Genomic DNA, 21191 nt, shown 5'->3' on the forward strand with positions numbered 1-21191 from the left:
TGCCCCTGGTGGGCATTCCGGTCCACTGAGCATGCCCAGTTTGTGTGACTGACTTTCACCAAGTAGAACAATCACCAAGATCACCATAAAGGCTTTACCAACACCAGGCCAGTAAAGTGACCACTGAAAACCATTCCCAAATTTGTGATCAATGGACCCAAGTTTAGGGAGAGGAACTCCTTTGGTCTACAAAAATGCTTTGAATCCCAGTCTCTAATTTCTTCCTTCTCAGATACTCTGGCCTCCACCCAAGGGACAATATTCGGTGAGATGCAGCCATTTTGTTGGTCAGCAGGAGCTCAGAAGCAAGAAAATGTCATAGTGGTAGAATACAACGTCATCCTTCTCAGTAGCAGCCCATCGCTGGAAGCTTCCAGATCGTTGTGCCAATCAAGTGGAGGAGGGACTTTCCTTTAGAGAGCCTTATGTGAACATTTTGTGAGAAACTTGTCAACTTGCTTGTTCAATTTTTTAGCCATACTATTTCTGATACTTAGGTGCTGTCTCTTAGAGAGCCTGAAACAGCCAAGACATGACTCAGGACATGGAGGAAACTGTAGGTGAGCATCATGGGATCCTGAGGAGCTAAGTGTTTTGTCTATGTTTTGTCTATGTGATCACATGCCTATGTGGAATGGGGGATGGTGTGAGTCATTGTGGAGGGTCTGTACAACTGAAAGTGTTATAAAAAGTTATGCTAAAGTACGATTATTTCTCTCTACTCCCCTTTTGTTCCAAAATAATAAAGGGGCAGTGATAGACTAGAGCCTGAGAGATGATCTGTAAAGGGGCAGTGATAGACTAGAGCCTGAGAGATGATCATGTCTTACTTTCTTTAAAAATATATAGTCTACATGAAGAGCAAGTACCTACAACACAAAGAAAGACAGTCTTTTATTTACTCTTAAATACTGGAATGGTCCTTTGGAAATATTTCCCCCTAATTTTCAAGCATGTTGTCTATCTGCTTTGCCAAAAAAAGATCGTGCTAAAGGGATCTGTGGCTTGATTTGGAGACTCACCTCCAAGGGTTTCTCTCTTACCAATTTGCCATGTGGCCTGAATTGCTCAATTCCTTTGACTCACATGTTTTTTTTTTCAGTTTTCTGATGAGAGTTATTCAAATACAAATATGCCTGGAAAGTGCAAGTCAAACTAATTTAGATCATTATCAGAAAACAGAAGGTTCCATTAGCTTGGGACCAGAAGAGGGACTTGGCAAGACCAAAAGGTTAGATGGAGAGAAACAGAGGTAGACAGACTGTGGAAAAGTACAGAGGAGGTGCTAAGGAGGAAATGAAAGTAAACAGCTATATCACACCATTGTCTTCTCATGCTCAGGTAGGGTAGAAGGGTTTCAACTCATGGCATCTGAGAACTGCACCTTGGTAGAGAGGATATATAGGGTGATACCTACATGACAGGAGGGATAAATAGAAATGTAACATCTTTTTTTTAAATATTTACTTATTTGTTTGAGATAGAGAAAGCACAAGTGAGGGTTGGAGGCCAGAGGAGAGAGAGAAGCAGACTCTCTGCTGAGCAGGGAGACCAATGTGGGGCTCCATCTCAGGACCCTGCAATCATGACCTGACCCGAAGGCAAATGCTTTACTGACTAAGCTACCCAGGTGCACCAGAATGTAGCATCTTTTATCTTCCCCTTCCCCTTTAATTCAGGTTTTGAAAAAAAATACAAAATATCTGTTTTTTGCAAGTATGTCAAGCATATAAAATATGAATAAAACTTAGCTCCTGTCATCAGAGAGCTGACAGTCAAGAAGAAGGAGGGTCTGGGACAAAAGAGAGAGAAACAGAGAAGCAAGAGAAAAAAAATTTCTGTAACTCTTGCATAGGAATTATAGGAGAGACTTAATTCTTCTTTTTCTGTACATTTTAGAGACTTTGGGAGATATTAACCTCACTCTAGGCATGCTGAACGTGGAAGATAATATTAGCAAGGTAAGGAAAATCTGTTTTCCATTTACTTTTCCTAGTGCAATTATTGCAACATTTCATATTCCTCTTTCTTTGCTTTGACTTCTTTTCTCTCTGGCTTCATACACAGCATTCAATCTTTCAAAAAGTAGTTATAATGGAAGTCATTGTCATGTTTAAACAATGATATTTGGCGTTTGAGGAATCATAGTATCCAATTCTGGAAGTTAGCTCAAGAATACTCTTGGGGGTTTGGGAGAAGGGGGTAGGATTATGGACATTGGGGAGGGTATGTGCTTTGGTGAGTGCTGTGAAGTGTGTAAACCTGGTGATTCACAGACCTGTACCCCTGGGGATAAAAATATATGTTTATAAAAAATAAAAAATTAATAAAAAAAAGAATACTCTTTTCTATAACCTGATACGGAAAGATGTGGAAAGAGGGGGAGGCCATACTTATAACCATAAGAGTCTCCTCCTGTAGAAGCTGAGGGTTCCTATGACAGGCCCCAAAGATCTCCACTACTCGTCTGTGATGCTAGTCCACAGTTAGAGATTTATTTCTCTGGGATGGGAGGGCTTTTCTGGCCCCAACAACCTTTTGTAAAATAACAACAGCTACCTCCAAGGGACACTTATCTAGGAAGCAGCACCCGAGAAGCTTTCCAAACACAGTGACTTGTATTATGTTCACCCCCCATACCTCCACAAGGTAGGCATGGCTGTTTCCATTTCACAGCAAAGAGGAATAAGACCCACAACAGGTACATGACTAGAGCACAAGGTCGTCTGAGTTCAAAACAATGCTCCCAATCATGATCCAAGGCAGCCTCCCTATGAAGGACAGGGTCTACACCTTCATCTCCTAATCTGGTGGACCTCAACCCTGACTGCCTGTTAGAACCCTTTATGCAAAGGGAGTTACTTCCCATCTTCAGCATGGGCATGGTACCTTGAAGGCAATGTGCTTGAGGCTGTTGGGCATTCCAGGACCCCAGTCTCTCATCTACCTGAGACCATGTAGCCACCTACGAGATTTCAAAGAGTCCTCTTACACAACATCTGGTCCAGCCCCATGATTCCAACACTGCGGTCCTGTCCAAAAGAATTCACAAGTTTCTATCTATAAGGCATGAATAAATCCAAGGACTTATAAACCTCCCTTAGGATCCAGTTTCACAGCTTATCAGCCTCTTTGGGAATCACAGTGTGTTTCTTAATAACATAGTCACTTCCCAGTGGTAGGAGCAGCGGTCTGGGTAATGAGCATTTCCATTCCCCTGAGTGCCCTAGGACTTGAAAGCGACTTTCAAGACTGATACGTTAGGTAGTCTGCTTCCAACTTCAGTCAGATTTTGTCATAGTAATGTAGTCAGGTTAAAATAGTTTTCAGAAAGAACTTTGTTTTATGTGTAAGCTTTTGTGTCCTAAAGCTGCATATTATGTTCAGGAAGCCCTGATTAAGATGCATTAAAATCCCCCAATCAGGAGAGCACAAGCTGTGATGAGCACCAGGTGTTATACAAAACTGATAAATGATTGGACGCTACATATGAAATGAATGATGGTATGCTAGTTGGCTGACTGAATTTAAATTTTAAAAAGATGTATAAAATCCATTGTGTAGCAGAAACACATTGCTCAGTTTGATGGTGTTAATCATTTGCACTTCATTTGAATCCTTTAGTTTTGCAACTCAGATTCTGTGTATACACTTGTATGTTCACAGGAAGACATTTATAGTCATCTCACTTCCGTTATTCAGAATAGTGACATCTTGGATGATGCAATCGTCCAACGGTTGATTTATTATGCTTCTAAGGACATGAGAGACAACAATGTAAGTTTGATTCTTAATGATAAATCAATACCAGGGTCGCAACTGGTCTTTAAGTGACCCAAATGCACCCATGTAGACATTTACAAGTTTTTCCTACGTTACTGCCTGAATTGCAAGTCACTTTCATTTGTTTCTTCATGATAACTTGGGTATTATTACAATACTGATTATCCCTTCATAGATAAGGAAACTACAACAAAGTTAAAAAAAAAAAAAAAGACTTTAGTGATAATATTATCCATTCCAGTTTTAGATGAGCACGTTGATGTTTGGAGAGATTTTTTTCAAAGTAACTAGAACCCAATTTTCTTGCTTTCCATATATAAATTATTATCTCTCATGTGCCTACTTAGCTACCTATGCTAGGAATTGTATCAGAAAAATTATTTGTAGACATAATTTGAGTTTTAAGGTCTTTTCTTCCAGAAAGGATGTTTACCTGCCAAGGGTACTAACAATTTATGATTAATTTCAGGCCTTGAGATTTGGAGGAGGGGGGCACTTCTGTGATTCCAAGTTGAACTACAGTACATGGAGGGCCAAGCAAACCTTTCATTTAAATGCAGCCTTTTGGAGCCTTAGGCTAAAAGATAAGAAGTGGGATGACCAGGGTCTCACCATTTGTTGGTCTCAAATTCAGTCTATTCTCCCAAAATACTGCACAGGAGCCTCAAATATAGGACTGACATCTATGGATTTCCAATCATTTCCAGATCTTAACTTAATAATTCATTCCACCTTATATTGTGATGTTTTGTGAGTATATTTTCTAACAGCTTGTAAAGCTCTTTTTATTGTCTTCAGCAGAAGAATCGATCAAACTTACCTAGTTCAGCACTACCAAAAACAGAAGTTCCTCCAAATATCTCCTCTATCCAAGATAACTGAATCAGAACAATATGAAAACCCAAAGTCCAGACTCCCTGTCCCATTTCCCTTTCTCAATACCCTTCAGGCCTTCAGCCATAGTGATTCCTCATTAACACAAAAAAACATAGATCCTGTGTTCATAGTGCCCGATCAATTCGCAAGAAAATGTATTTTGACCTTACGTTTACAAGAACCTTAGTAAAACCTGGTTTTAAAGTTCACTAAAGTTACCTCTGCTGGACAGCTACTGACCCTCACCTTAGAGACTTTCCGCCCTGGGTTTGGAACAGCCTGTTCTGTCCCTATCCCAAAGCATTTGGGGGGAACTTAGAATATTACCTAGACCATCACCTCTCTGCAAATTCCCTCTGCTCTTCCTCCAGTTGTTATTGTTGTCTCCATTTTCCTCCTCAGATCCTCAGAGAAACCAGAATGCTGGCTGGTGAGGTGTTGGTGTCTCTTGCTGCGCACGATTTCAACTCTGTGATGTATGAAATACAGAGTAACTTCAGGATCCTGGAGCTCCCAGATGAATTCATCGTGCTTGCTCTGGCTGAACTGGCGACCAGCTATGGTACGGAGGGAAGACTCTCCACATTTTCCTGGGAAATATCCACCCTGACTAACCATCTAAAATCAGATGGGTGCAAACAGCAGAAAGGAGAGCATTCTTCCCTTCTGCCATGCTCAAGAGCATCGACAGTGGGATTTAGGTGGTTGTTTCTGAGCACAGATGAACCTGCTGATGCACCATTAGTCCATGCTGCTCTCTATTTGGCTGAACCCTCCCATCCTCACCATCCCTTTGATCTGGCTTTGTGTTTGCAAAAGCCCTTTTTCCACAAGGCCTCTTCTGCAAACCACTGAACACTTACATGAAGTATGTAAGAGTTTATTAGGATTATTTTTCTATACCACTTTATTTAACAGATATTTATTTATGTATGTATTTAGTTAGTTAGTTAGTTAGTTATTTTTATTTATTTAGGTTTTTTTTATTGAGTATCTATTACCTGGGCTAGGCCCTGGGAATGCAGCCAAGTTCTGGTGGGAGAGATGGACATTAATCCAACAATTATCCAAACAGGCAATTGCTACAAACAACAGGTACAGCTAGAACCTTCTTTTAAATCAACCACTCCTTGCATGTACTGTAGTCCAACTTGGAATCACAGAAGTGCCCCCCTCCTCCAATTCTTTAACTACAGTCAGGCCTTATGGCCAAAGAAGGGGTCCAGGAGAATATCTTCCTGTAGCACCTCACCTGTCTCCCCGACACAGCTTTGACAGGCTCCTTGCTGACGTGGAGAACCACAGAACTCTCCAGTGTGAGAGGATAATGGTTTTCTCCTCTTGTGCCCCTCTTGGCAGTGTCCCAGAGTATCCCCTTCATGATGATGACCCTGTTAACCATGCAAACCATGCTCAGGCTGGCCGAAGAGGAGAAGATGAAGGGAGTTTTCTGTATTGGTGGGTATTCCTATGGTTTCCTCTTTGTTATGACCAGACTATGAATTGAGCAAATGTTTTATTTTTCCTTTTTTTTTAAAGATTTTATTTATTTGACAGAGAGAGATCACAAGTAGGCAGAGAGGCAGGCAGGCAGAGGGAGAGGGGGAAGCAGGCTCCCCACTGAGCAGAGAGCCTAATGTGGGGCTTGATTCCAGGACCCTGAGACCATGACCTGAGCCGAAGGCAGAGGCTTAATCCACTAGCCACCCAGGCACCCATTATTTTTCCTTTTACTCTAGTTTTGTTCTATTCACTAATAATAATAGCTACCATTTACTGAGTGCCTACCACATGGAAGTTTCTCTGCAGGGACTTGTCTCTCTCAGTCCTCAAGCAATTATAATTCTCTCTGTCTCAATTCTCAAAGCAAGGTAAGTACTATTACCCCCTCCCCTCATCATTTTACAGATGAGAAACAGAGAGTCATGGAAATTAAGCAATTTCCTTAAAGTGGTGACTGTCAGTGAAATGGAGAGGTGGATGTGACTGAGGTCTATACACTTTCCACTGCCTTATATAGCCTCCATTTCTACTAGCCTCCTTCTTTAATTGGATCACACTCTTCCCACAATGGTTCTGGGAGCTCACCAGTTCTTAGCAGTAGGCCAAATGTTGGCATCGATGTATAATGCAATGTTGTAATAAAGATAAGTAATCAATCTAATCAAAGTACAAGCACTCATAAAATTAAGGAAAACAGGTAAGCAAACCATGGGTCACAATTTCCATCTACCCCAAAACTGAAATAAATCCAGAGTAACGAAGAGTCTGCAGAGAAGAAAATGGCCCTGGAATTTGCAGGGGGGGAAAAAAAAAAAAAACATGTACAGCACAGTGAGAGGCTTCTTGGTTGAGTCTGGAGATCTGGGCTCCTCTCCTTGATCATCCTCTGAACCATCCTCTCTCAATCTCATTTTCACATCTAAACACATTAAATAAAGGGATTGCTAGGATCCCTCTCCCCTCTAAAGCCCTCTAACACTATGATTTTGTAATATTTAAAAGGCTGTGCTGTCAGGAATGTCATCTTTACCTCTCAACCAAGACTTGTGTGTTCTGTTTTGGCCATTTCTTTTCTGCCCTGTATGGAAGCAATATTTATATCTGGTATATCCTGAGAATGTACTATGTGCCTGAATACTGCCTTGGGTATTTTAAGATTATTATTTCCTTTAACCTCACAGCAACCCCATTAGGTAAGTAACATTTTTCCTTTGTTTTACTGATGAGAAAATTGAGGCATAGAAATTTAAGAGCTTGCCTGCAGTCATACAGCTGGTATATGGCAGAGCCAGGATTTGAACTATGACAGTCTGGCTCAAGAACTTGAGCAATTATACTAGATTAGCCCACTTTTCAATACTTTTTATTTTTCCTACTTACTATCACAGCTAACACTGTGTTCTTGCAAATAAACTTTGGTGCTTGTAATAGCATTTCTACCTGCAACATCAATAACCCAATAGGGAAAAGGAAATAAAACTAGAAATCATCACAGCATCAAAAAAGGATTCTCTGCCTTTGTGTTATAAAGTTATCTAGTGCCCTTTGGTCTTAAAGCAACTTTTGCCTGGCTACCACTAAAGAATAGGTATATAATTTCATAGTCATCCATCCGTCTATCTAACTATTCATTTAATCAGCCAATAAGCAGACATCCTGCTCATTGCTTCAGATACTGTCAAGAGATAAGACATCCTTTCCCTCATGTTGATTTTGGCCAATACAAGACAAGCGCGCACACACACGCACACACACAAGATTATGACAATGTATAGCAGAAGATTATCAGTTGGAAAGGAATATGAATGAGTCAATACATGGCCAGCTCTAAGGTACTCAGGGTCTTTCCAGAGTATTTTTTGCATATGAAGAGTATTTTTTGCATTGAAGAGTAAACTATGACTTTTCTTCATCATCTAGTGAAACAAGAGAGCTGAAGGAACAAATAATATTATTTAATACACTTGATGCAAATATAGGCTTGTGGTCCAAATGATATTTTTGCAAGCCCAACATTTTTTATTTTATTGAAGTGAAACAGACCCTTGGAAAAACATACCAATCAGAAGTGTACAGGTTGATGTGTTGTCACAAAATGAACTTACTCGTATGACCGCCACTCAGGTCAAGAAGTGGGAGATTACTAAAAACCCAGAAGCCCACCTCATCTTTCCTGCCAATCATCATGATCTCTATCCTTTCCAAGAGTAACCACAAGCCTGACTTCTAACACCATAGCTTAGTTTCACCTATTGTGAAATTCATACATGCTGTTGTGTGAAGCTGTCTGTGTTCACTTCTGTCTACTATTACATGTCTATACTACAGTTTGTCCATTCTACTTCCTGACGGACATTTTTCTGTTTTCTGTTTGAGACTATGACCCACCCCCCAAAGTGAATATGAACATTCTAGTACAAGTTTTTTAGTGCCTATATGTTTGTGTATCTAACCAACTGCATACTTAGGAGTGGAATTTCTGGGTCATAAGGAATATATATTCAATGTTTTCTAAAGTGTTTGTACCAGTTCACACTCCCCTCAGCCGTCCTTGAAAACACCAGCTGCACCTTAGTCTTACCAACATTGACGTTGTCTGAAATTTTAGAAATTCTAGATGGTTTGTTGTATTATCTCATTATGGTTTTAACTTACATTTCACTAATGTGGCTGAATACTTTTTATATGTTTATTTGGTACAGTCATATAACATTTTATAGAAACTATCACACATTTGTTAATTATCAGTACACTCTTCTCAAAGTATTTTATGGGCCTTCCCATCTTGGTATTTTTCTCAGTCTGTGATTGTTTTTAAAATGCAGCCCTTGAGAAGTTCAGCAAAGCCATTTACAAATATGTCAACCACTGGAGAGACTTTCCCTATCCAAGATTGGATGCCAACCGACTATCTGACAAGATCTTCATGCTGTTCCGGTATATAATGGAGAAGTGGGCCCCCATTACCTCGCCCATCCAAGTGAGTGGGGGCCTCGGCATGCCCCAAGAGAGCTCTCCTTCCATGCTACTTCAACTTCCTCCCCTTTCTGACATGATCATTAATCTCAGTTGTTTGGAAAGCTATGAGTTGTGTTTTTATCGGGTTTATCAACACTTTTGTTTTTCCTGTTTCAAATCACTATTTATTCATTTTTGAGCTAATATTTATTGTGTCCCCATGACATGCCAGGCACTGTCCCCCCACCCTGGAGAGACAGCAGGGATTGAAAGACCAAAATCCCCATTCTTGTGGAACTGACATTCCAGTGTGTGGAAAGAACAATGACTAACTGGAGATGAGTAAAATAAAGAGAAATTCAGTATTTCATGTCTTATAACCCATATTTGGGCTGAGTCACTCTTTAGGAAAAACAAGAGCCAACAAAAATCTCCCATGTCTAGGAAGATGACAATGAAATAAAATGCATGACTACTTCAAAAGATTGAAATGCCTTGTGCAGAAGACATTACAAAGGGTGTGCACATGGTATCCCATGCCTATCTTGCTTAATCAGTATAATTTTTAAATGGAGAGTAAATTACATCCTATTTAGGTCTTTTATTCCTATATTTAAAAGATGTAGCACTTTTCTTCTTTAGCTTAGTTTCTTTTCTATACTTTAAGCTACCAAAGCATTTATTTTTTTTAACACGCTGAGGTAGTTAAATCATTAGCAAACTTGGAACTTTTAAAATATCCTGTAGAAGTCTTTTCTTTAAGGCACCTGAAAAACACAATTCAATACAAATCCTCCAAGTACTTTCCTAGCTTCCCACAGAAAGAGTTAGACAAGTGACAAGAAAGTGCACACAGTAATGAGGGAACAGAGAGAGAGAGAAGCACTTAAATCCTGTGGCGAGTAGTGCAAAGGCCGTGACATTGAAACTGAGCTTGCAGCCTATAAAGATGTTCACCCAAGCAAAAGGCATTCCCTAAAGAGGCCATAAAAGTTGCTGAAGCAGACGCTGGAGACAGGATAACATGCACACTTGAGTGAGTCCAGTAGAAGAGAGGGAAGGGGAGAAGAGAAGGGAGATATAAAGAAGCAGAAACAAATAAAACCAGGAAAGATTTTGGTCTTAGTCACATAATGATGAGTCTTGAATGCTACACAGGAGTTTGGAGATATATATATATATATATATATATATATATATATATTAAACCTTTGGAGGGTTCTAAGCAAAGAGAATGAGATCTTAGAAACTAAGAAAGGAATAATTTTCAAGAAGCAAAAGGAGATGTTACAGTGCTCAAGCGAGAATAATCTTGAAAGGCGACCATTGCTTGGAATTGTCCAACTGCTCAGAAGAATCATCCAGCTGACACACGGTTGAGTGAAATAAATGGTTGTTATTCTGAGCCACTAAGTTTTGAGATGGTTTGATAGACAACCAAACTTAGTTGACAGAAAAAAAAAAATTCATCACCTAATATTATGTAGAAAAGCAGAATATAGAACAGTATATTAAAGAATAGTGTCAGTTTTTTAAAAATTAAAATGTATAGAGGAAACGTAGGGAAGAATAAGTAAAATTAATTAAAAAACTATTAAAGTACACCAAAGAGTGATTATCTATGGATACTGTCGGCAATGTGAATACTGTGTTTTCTTCTTCATAACTTTTGTGATTTCTAAATTTTTCCAGTCAACCTATTTACATTTATAGTTTACACTTGTTTGTTTTTTATATCAGCAGAAGCCAGAGTGGACTGAAGAGTAAATGAGAGGTGGGAAGTAGAGATGGCAAACGTAGACCTCTCTTTCAGAAAATTTTGCTTTTTGTTTGTTTGTTTCAAGTTTTTATTTAAATTCTAGTTAGTTAACATATAGTGTAATATTGGTTTCATAGGTAGAATTTAGTAATCACATAATTTTTTGGAAAAAAGAAAGAAACAGAATTGGGGTCAGAGTGATTTGGAATTGAAGAGTTTTTTAATATAAGGGAAATTTTCAACTTATTAGTATATTGAAAGAAAGTGACTAGTGGACGAGTGGAGAAAGTCACTCCACTAGTGACTAGTGGAGAAAGGTTAAAGAAATAGGAAGGGGACAAATATGGAAATGAGTATCAGTAGAGATACAGATGTAGACAGAGCTAAAAATACAAACATAACTATAACTGCTTCGTGCAATGATTTTAACCTAAACATTTTTCAAAGAATTCTTTCTTGGTTGGAAGCAGTGAGGAAAATTGTGTGGGCTGTCTAAAGCTCCAGGTATTCTGAGAACTGTACAAAAAGCTCAGTGAAGTTTTAGACGTGGTATTCGTTGGCTGCCTCTGCAGACTTTGGCCATCGTTAAGGCGCACGGCCCCACGGTGAGCCTGCTGCTTCATCGGGAAGACCTCTGTGACTATGCCCTGGACCAGGTACCCTGGCTCCTGAACCAGTATAAAGACAAAGAGATTGATTTCCACGTCACTCAGGTAAGAGCCACACCCTCAAGGAACCGATTCAGAGAGTCTATCCACAACCATCCTGGAAGACAGTAAGTCTCCAGAGGTCCTAAGGAACTGAGATACTGGTTTGGGCAGTTGAACTTAAATACTTTTTGAGAAACATGAGGTAGAGAAGAGGTGGGCGTAGCTGGGTGATGGAATATCCAAAAAAGGGATTAAGAATTTTCTTTTCAAGTTGCTTAGACACTGACTAAGGCAGGGGGTTCAGAATCACTAAAGAAAACTGTGACCACAGGAAGGTTATGGGGTTGTTCTCCTCACAAAAACCGTAATTATTTGTCTTCCACATCCTGTGCTGCTGCTTCATGGGCAGCCTCCAACTAACCTTTAAGAGCTTCCATTCCAGAGTCTAAAACAAATACTGACCGCGGTGGTCCTTTATGACACTGCCCTTCCAAAGGGCTTGAGAAAGACCATCTTTATCAGTTTACTCCACCAGGTAAGAAAACCCTGCTGTCAGATCTGATTCATTTCCTCTGGTTTTCTGTTTTTAACATCTGCCGCCTGATTCTTCTTTCTCACTCAGGTGTGCAGAGCTCCAGAGCCTCCTGTAAAGGAAAATGAAATTGAAGCTTCAAGCTGTTTCCTCATTCTAGGTAGGACCCAGCAACCAGAGGATTTTTAATAAAAATGTCTCGCAGCGATGATGACAACTGTGATGAAGGATGTGCAAACTGTCGCACACACAGACACACACACACACACACACACAATTCCTTCAACTCATGGTATCCTGTGCCTCTTCCTACCCTTCCAGTCCCAAGAGAAGCACAACAGATAGGTAACCAATCACCCTGGTTTGCCTGGAACTAATGGACTTCCAGGGATAGAACGTTCAGTTCTAAAACCAGAAAATTTCCATACACATTTTGAGAATTAACCCCTTTATCAAATACATGGTTGGTAAATATTTTCCCCGTCCCATCTGTTGCTTTTTCATTTTGTTAATGGTTTTTGTGGGGGGGTTTCTGCCGAGCAAAAGATTTTTGGTTTGATACAGTCTTGCTTATTTTTGTCTTTGGTGCTTCTACTTTTAGTGTCAAATCCAAAAAAAAATTATTGCCAAGACTGATGTCAAGGAGCTCACCACCTATGTTTTCTTCCAGGAGTTTTATGATTTCAGGTCTTAGTCTCGTGTCTTTATTCTGATTTGATTTTTGTATATGGTATAAGGTAGGGATCTAGATTCACTCTTTTGCATGTGGCTGTCCATTTCCCAGCATCATTTATTGAAGAGACTATCCTTGCACTGTTATGTATTTTTGACTCCTTTGTCAAAAATTAATGGACTACATATGCATGAATTTATTTCTGAGCAAACCAAGGAGAGCTGGCAATCCTAGGGATAGGAAATGCTTTTTTCCTTGGTATTTGAGCCTATTTCAAACTGTGTCAAACCCAAATTCACGCCATTTCTCCCTCATCATCTCTTAATATACATTCCTTGTCTCCCTCTCACTCTCTTCTTCACTCTTTCCCCTTCCTTCTTGTTCTCACATCACAATCTCACCCACTGTCTAGTTGAAATACCTGGTGCAGGTCATAAAGGAGGCACCAAGTTCTCGGAGTCAGCATACAAATTATGTTCCAACATAAACCCTGAACAGTAAGGACCAGAGCAATCCCATACCTCCCATACCTCTACCTCCACCTTCCCCAAAATATGTCATTTCTACTACTTCACTGCATTACCTTTCTATTATGTTCTAGTTATTCCCTATTATGTTCTAGTTTTTCCTATGTTTCTATTCTATCCTCTGTTCTATGCACACCCTATTACCTGCTTCACTCAATCTCTAATAGTTCAAAACCAAACCACTTTCTTCCAATCAGGCCTTTTCTCTTTCTTCCCTGCTTCCTGCCTTACATTGTAGCTCCCCAGCTTCCGAGCTGGTGAAGCATCACTCCAGTCTCCACCTCCATGTTCACAAGTTGTCCTCCCTGTGTCTCCTCTCCTTTTCTCATCTCATACTGAATTAGGGTCCACCCTAATAACCTCATCTTAATTTGATTCCATCTATAAAAAAAAACTAACTTCCAAATATTTATACGTATTCCATATTTATACGTATGAACAGATGTGTACCTAGGTATATAAATCTCTCTGAGTGACCAAACTGCTTAATTTTGTGATACTGAAGATGCAGTGATGTAATAAAATCTAGTACCAACCAAAGAGTGACTTTGAAAATCTCCATGGAATTCTGCTTTTCCCGTTCACAAGTGTTTTATCAAAGGTGAAAATGAGTTCTTATGACTCCAGTATTTCTTAAACCTGCAGCCCATTCCAACCCTGCAGACCTGATGGAATTTTTTGATGAACAAATGAGGAATAATAATGAAACCATTCGAATGGGAATTTTGACTTTGTTAAGATCGGCTATCAATGCTGAGGGTAAGCAAGGAAATGAAGCCAGAGTGGTTTATTTTGTCCCAAGAAGCAAACTGAAGCCTATGCATTCGCTAACTTTATTCTATGTCTTTGGGGGTGTTTGTAGAAGATCATATTCAAGTGAAGCTCTGTCTTTTTGGTCATCTACAATCTACTACTTTAAGATTCTATTTTATTTGAGAGGGAGAGAAAAAGAGGGTGTGAAAGCATGGGGGGAGGGGCAGAGGGAGAGGGAAAAACAGACTCCCCACTGAGCAGGGAGCTTGATGAGGAATTCGATCCCAAGACTCTGAGCTCTTGACCTGAGCTGAAGGGAGACACTTAACTGACTGAGGCACTCGGTGCCCCATAAGCCACTACATTTTCAGTTTCCTCTCTTCTTTTCAGTTACCTCTTCTTTCATGATACTTCTTACATGATATGTAGGTGAGAAGAAGTAGAATTCTTGAAAATCAAATTTAAAATCTAGAAGATCTAGTAGGCTGGCCAAGTGGCCCAATAAATAGGGGTAGGTGGGAGGAATGCACAATATTCTAGAGATTAGTGCATTTAGAAAACAGCAGAATTTAACAAAATATCATATTTCATTAATTCCAAAAAGCACATATTTTCATGATATTGGAATGCATCTCATAATTGATAGCATCTTTAATTATAATCAGCCACTACTAGCTTTTTTGGTACAATATAAAATAGTGGTATCTCATAAGATTGATGATATCTTGGATTCAATAAAATATGAGAATTCATTTTTATCCTATATTATAATAGTTCAAACAATTTTAAAAATTCAGTTATCCCTGAGATTTACTGAAGAATCAGAAGACAAGAAATATGAAGTAGTCTCACAAAATTTAAAACTAATCTGTGGACGTGATGTGTGGAGTCCACTTTTGAACCTAACATTTTAAACAAGATGAAACCTAATATAATATGGAGCAAAGAGAGCAATAAATATCTTTCAAAAATTGAAAAAGAAGAGAGATGCCCGAGTGGTTCACTGGGTTAAGGTCTGCCTTCAGCTCAGGTCATGATCCCAGGATCCTTGGATCAAGTGCCATTTTTAGGGGGGGGGGGGTCCCTACTCAGTGGGGAGTCTGCTTCTCCCTCCTCTTCTGCACCAACCCCCCTGCTCATGCACTCTCACACTCTCTCTCTAATAAATTAATAATGTCTTTTTTTAAAAATGGAGAAGAGGGTAAGAGGAAATTGAATAACATAAAATGTTATGGACAAAAGACTTTGCAATTATGTGCCATAATTCTAATGGGTTTTCATCAATCCTAGAACAGACTGTACTCCTACTGAACCTGGCCTCTTAATTTCTCTCCCTGTCCTTCAGAACCCAAGTTGCGGGATCACATCACTTCAATTGAAAGAACAGTCAAAGTTGTCATGGGTGACCTCAATATAAAAGTAAGAGAAATAATGGGGACTTTGATTTTGTTGATGGTAGTTTTAGGAATTAATAAAATGGTTTTGATTCTTTAAGAGTCTACTTTAATGATGAATCACAGGCCTGTACCGCTGAAACAAATAATACATTATATGTTAATGAAATTATTTTTTTTTAAAAAGATTGCTTTATAAAGAGCTCAAGGATGAATTCTAATTTTAATAGAAATCAATCTTTCCCCAAAAGATAAACTATATCAAGGTAAAGTTCTAAAGTACATTCAGTTCAAGAGCTTCTCAGTAGAAAAAAAGATTTTTGCCCAGAGCATCACACTGCTACTCTCTTTAAATGGTTTAAAAATTGCTAATTATAAAAATAATGTACCCTCCTACAAAAAATAATAACCCCTAAGTATGTTTTGTTTTTGTTCTTGTTTTAGCTTAGATATCTTATTTTCCAACTAGGGAAATCTAAAGCAAATCTTGCACATATATTGCACAATATTTTCTGATTATTTGATTAAAGTAGTCCATATTAGAAAAGATATATAACTTGTACTAGAATGAACAAAAAAATAGAAATTACTGCATTTTTTTTTATTAAAACCATATTTTGTTTGGATCAAAGCCCTATACAGAAACCAATGAAAAGAAGAAAATTCCCCTATGAGACTTTTATCTGTAATGACTATAACAAAAGTTAAGCAATAAATAACAATAATTATGCTAAGTGGAATAAATCAGTCAGAGAAAGACAAATATATGATTTCACTCATAGGTGGAATTTGAGAAACAAAACAGGTGAACACAGGGGAAAGAAAAGAGAGAGAGAGAAGCAAACCATAAAACAGACTCTTAAGGATAGAGAACAAACTGAGGGTTGCTAGAGGAGAGGTGGGTGGGGAATGGGTTAAATAGGTGACGGTCATCAAGAAGGGCACGAGGCATTATATGTAAGTGATAAATCACTAAATTCTACTCCTGAAACTAATATTATACTATATGTTAGCTAACTAGAATTTAAATTAAAAATTGAAACAAAAATAAATACATAAGACATAATAACTTTTTTAAATTAAAAATTTTAAAAACAGTGATGTAATTATAGATAAAAGCTCAGCCCAGGAAGTGGCCAAGTCAATCAAAAAATGACTAAAAAAGGGCGCCTGGGTGGCTCAGTGGGTTAAGCCGCTGCCTTCGGCTCAGGTCATGATCTCAGGGTCCTGGGATCGAGTACCGCATCGGGCTCTCCGCTCAGCAGGGAGCCTGCTTCCTCCTCTCTCTCTGCCTGCCTCTCTGCCTACTTGATCTCTCTCTGTCAAATAAATAAATAAAATCTTTAAAAAAAAATGACTAAAAGATTTTAGGGTAAAATGAAAGAGGACAGAAACTTTAAGGAAGTCTAATTCCCCAGGCAAAAATAGAGAATTATAATTTTTCCCCCTCATTTAGGTAGACTACTGGTGTGTTTATGCTATTTACTACTTTGTGGCCCTACCTCCCTATTCAAAATTATTCTTTTTTTCCAACTCTCCATTATAAGACCCATTCAGTAAAGAATTAGATCTGAGGGGCACCTGGGTGGGTCAGTGGGTTAAGCCTCTGCCTTCAGCTCAGGTCATGATCTCAGGGTCCTGGGATTGAGCCCCGCATTGGGCTCTCTGCTCAGTAGGGAGCCTGCTTCCCAACCCCACCCCACCCCCACCTGCCTTTCTGCCTGCTTGTGATCTCTGTCTGTCAAATAAATAAATAAAATCTTAAAACAAAAAAAGAATTAGATCTGAGTTTTCTATCCTCCAGGGAAGCAATCCAATAAACAAACTTAAATATTTAAAAATTATAGTACAGGTTCATAATCTCTTGTTCTAATCCCTGGGGCCAGATATATTTCAGAATTTACAACCGTCCTGATTTTAGAAAGACATTACTGTGACTGTAGCCACAATCAAAGTCATTAATATCTCTGCAAGAAAATACGTGCAGATCTACACTACACAGATTAAGTAAAGACTACAAACAGTTTTCAAATAGTTGAGTTGGGTTTTGCCACCTAATGAGTTAGGGCCAGACTCATGAAACAAAATTCCAGCATCCAGAGTTTTTTGGGTTTTGAAATTGTAGATAAAGGATTATAGATGTAGAGTTCATTGTGCTATTGTTCATTGAGAATTTTAAAAGCAAGACAGTGTTTTAAACCCATAATACCAACATTTCATAATGTACCGTAACAGAACATATGTCCTGGGAGCAAAGGAGAATAATTTTTGGTTAAAGAAGGCATTTCCTGTAACCCTTAAGTCATAAGCTATAGCTGGCTTCCTGCTCCATCTATGTGAGTCCCACCGTTCAACGGATACTCCTTTTCGGGAAGGTTCTCACAAATGATCCATAAAGGTTAAAGAATAGGAGAAGCTAAATTATTGTTCTGCCCAATGCAGTAAAATGCTGCAAATGCATTTTTTTTGATTCTAGGTGAGGAATTCCACTCTCCTCCTCATTCAAACCATGTGTGAGAAATGCTTCATTGAAGCCCGGGAAGGATGGCCACTGATTGAATATATCTTCTCCCAGTTTGCCATGTCCAACAAGAACCTGGTATGAAAAGGGTGCAGCTTTGAAAGCTACCCTGTAACAAGGGCAGTTAACTAGGGCTCAATTCAATGACTAATTTAGAACTTCTATTTCAGTCTTATCACTTTTATCAATAAATTTTTCAGCCTCTAGCCTTCTGAGTTCTCTTTCACTGGTATCACTTAGAGCTTATGATAAATTCGAGGTAGGTGAAATCATGGTTTTTCCCAGAGGAGGCAATCTATCCTCAAAACCTTGAGGCAGGGGTGGAGAAAGTGAATTACTTCTGAGAAAACAGAAGACGTCCATACTTGCCAAATGGGGGTTAACTTCCTAAAAAGCATGTACGTAAGATGGGGATCTTAGTAAGTCCATGATAGCCGAAATCACAGTCCACTCCACTAAGAGGCTGTGTCTTTGAAAATTTTGCACCCGAGACAATAGCAAAGGCCTGAGAGAGAGAGGGAATATCCGTAGTTCAGGGACCATCACAATTTTTGCTTTTCTGCTTTATCCAGCAGTGTCTGTTCCAACCAATTCCTCCAAGATGCACTTTAAAACAGAAGTTAAGTACTGAAGACCAAAACTGCTGGTTTCCATGAGCCCCTTGAGTGGCTGTATTGTCCTCCCCAGAGTCTGAGAGCACATCCAAGTAAGGTCAGAGGGAACCAGCAGGAAGGATTATTAACAGGTCTCTTGTTTCATCTTTCTTGAAGGAAAAACCAATGAAACCTAACTCCCATGAGATTGAAAAGGGAGAGGAATCTGTCCGGGAAACAAGCCTCGAGGTCTTAAAAACCCTAGACCCACTGGTCATTGGAATGCCCCAGGTAAGTGGTCTTCTGTCACGACTGACAGTTACTTTGATCATCTCTCTAAAGCTCTGCCCATTTAGGAGTAAAGACATGAATTAGTCCTTCATGTGCTGTCATCGGCTTTTTGATGCTCTGATGCAGTGAAGTACATTGCAATGCTCAGTGCCCAGAATAGAGTAGTTCCTCAAAAGCACCTCTTATTCCCCTAGCATACCTAGACATATTGTCAAGTGGTGAGTGGACATTCTAATTCAGTGAATGCTAAACTTTCCCCATTCATCTGGGAAGGTGTTGAAAGCACACATTCTCGGGCCACAGCTGACACTTGAAAATAATCTATACCTTAATGGGAGGAGCCTTGGAATCTGTATTTTTCTCAAGCAAAATAACCTGAGAAAGGATTAAATGGCCAGAAATGCATGGCATGGACAAGAGACAAGCAACAGACCAGTTTAAATGGATCAGAGGCTTCATCTAGGATGGCATTTTAAGGTGTGCTTCTTGGATTGATTATCTAAGGTATTTATTTAAAATGCAGATGTCCAGGCCATATCCCACATCCACTGAATCAGCATTCTGTGCATAGGGCCCATGAATCTGCATGCAAACACGTCCCAATATATCTGCTACACACTGAAGATTGAAACATTTCCATGTAAAAGCAAATGATGAAAAGAAGTGTAGGACCAGACTCCTGTGGGCCTGAAATGCCCAAGTCCTACCTTGTGACTGATGAGCCACTCAAAATGTTAAGCAAGTGCTAAATATAAATATAAAATAACTGTGAGAGATCAGTGGATTTACATAGGAGCAGACTAAATGGAAAGAGAGTGAGCACGAGATCAGATATAACTCCCAGGAACTGAGCAGCGTCATGAGAGTAGGAAGGAAATATGGAAGGGCATGGAAGATCTTATAATGAAAAAAAAAAAAAAAAAAAAGACAGGGCTTGGTGATTAAATCTGGATGACAAGACAAAGGGAAGGGTCCATGTTGACCCCAAGGTTTCCCATGAGGACAAGGGAGTTTTCCAGAGAATACTAAATGGACTGACTAAAGAAAACAAGTGTTGCCAGAACTCCAGAGCAATAAGGTCAGCACCTAGAGCAGCCCATTCACTATCCATTCCCAGTCATTCTCTCTGAGCAACACACTCCAGTCTTGGGGTTTGGGGACATACGTGACTTATTGTGGGTTGCCACACTGACAAAGGACTTGGTGACCCTTGGTGAGTGGAGCCCAGGTGTACTAGACTTCCTTCCTGCACTGCCTAGAACACTTCTTCACAAGAAAGAATTGTCCTGCCCCAAATTCCAGCAGCAAACCCATGCAGACATGCTGAGTAACACTCACTACAACCAGCACCTGAACACGAATGTGTACATGAATGTGAACATGAATGCAGAGATTTCATTTTGATTTGGCCTGAAGAGCAAAAAAAATAACAGGTGAGAGAACATGCTCTTCATCAGAGGGAGAAATCATGGACAAATCCGAAATCTTTGCATCTTGCCTTGTTTTCCCCAGGTGCTGTGGCCAAGAGTCCTGACTTTTGTAGTTCCTGCAGAATATACAGGGACTCTGGACTACCTGTTTAATATCATCAGAAGCTTGATTATGGCAGAAGAGAGGAAGAAGAATGATGCCAAGGAGTCAACAGCACTTGTCATCTCCACCGGAGCTGGTGTGTGCATACAAAAACAAAGCAAAACACTTCTTTTATGAAAGGCTCATTTCCGGAATGGCTATAGTGCTTTGCTTATATACCCAACCCCAATCTGAATTCTCTAGCCCCCACAGCAATAATGGAAACCACTTTCTCTTTCCAGTGAAACTTCCTTTGCCCCAGCAGCTACTGGCCAGACTTCTGGTGAGTGAGTTATGAATAACTAATATGGGAGAAATTTAGGCCAATATAGATCATTCAGTTCTAAATAAATCTCAATAAAAATTACACAGCAAGTCCAAACCAAAAGAAACACTAAAATGGCATAATAAATGTCCTGCTACACTAATGACACTCATTAAAATTATTGGCAAGATTATCTTCTTGCTCTGAAATGCTCGTTAAACTTAATTTATTATTTTAAAATAAGCATAGACTGAATTTGATTCCCAAGTGCCATTCAAATAAATTCCACATCTATTATTTAGATTTCCTTCTTTCCTTTTCCTTCCTATATGTAGCATTTGCTCAGATACCATTTCCACGTGTCTTTATTTGATCAATAAATGTAACTAAGTGTTGGTACCTTCTATTTATTTTTGCTTGATGGTTTCTATGTATTTTTCCCCTTTATCCTCAGATGCAAATTGGGGGGGGGGGTTGTTTAAGTATTAGCTTTGCTCTAAAATAAGAAATAGGGGGCGCCTGGGTGGCTCAGTGGGTTAAA

General features: G+C 39.3%; 1 protein-coding gene across 4 annotated transcripts in view; it reads left to right on the forward strand.

Moving 5' to 3' along the window:
* The first annotated feature begins 40 nt into the window (after positions 1-40).
* Positions 41-21191, forward strand: part of MROH2B (maestro heat like repeat family member 2B) — a 64274-nt gene continuing 43123 nt past the window's right edge. For 3 of the 4 annotated variants that reach the window (XR_014310052.1, XM_082724650.1, XM_082724652.1), the window contains exons 1-15: positions 41-560; positions 1900-1961; positions 3667-3777; positions 5062-5221; positions 6019-6117; positions 8988-9142; positions 11452-11592; positions 11972-12064; positions 12152-12221; positions 13907-14020; positions 15360-15433; positions 17885-18007; positions 18700-18813; positions 20326-20482; positions 20628-20668. Coding sequence is in view for 3 of the 4 variants with exons in the window: in XM_082724650.1 (XP_082580776.1) it covers positions 533-560; positions 1900-1961; positions 3667-3777; positions 5062-5221; positions 6019-6117; positions 8988-9142; positions 11452-11592; positions 11972-12064; positions 12152-12221; positions 13907-14020; positions 15360-15433; positions 17885-18007; positions 18700-18813; positions 20326-20482; positions 20628-20668 (1542 nt within the window). In the remaining variant the exon portion in view is untranslated. Of the gene's footprint in view, positions 561-1102; positions 1342-1899; positions 1962-3666; positions 3778-5061; positions 5222-6018; positions 6118-8987; positions 9143-11451; positions 11593-11971; positions 12065-12151; positions 12222-13906; positions 14021-15359; positions 15434-17884; positions 18008-18699; positions 18814-20325; positions 20483-20627; positions 20669-21191 lie in introns of all 4 variants that reach the window. The other variant, XM_082724651.1, reaches the window with a different exon arrangement.

This window comes from Mustela nivalis (assembly GCF_964662115.1).
Source record: "Mustela nivalis genome assembly, chromosome: 3".
NCBI lineage: Eukaryota > Metazoa > Chordata > Mammalia > Carnivora > Mustelidae > Mustela > Mustela nivalis.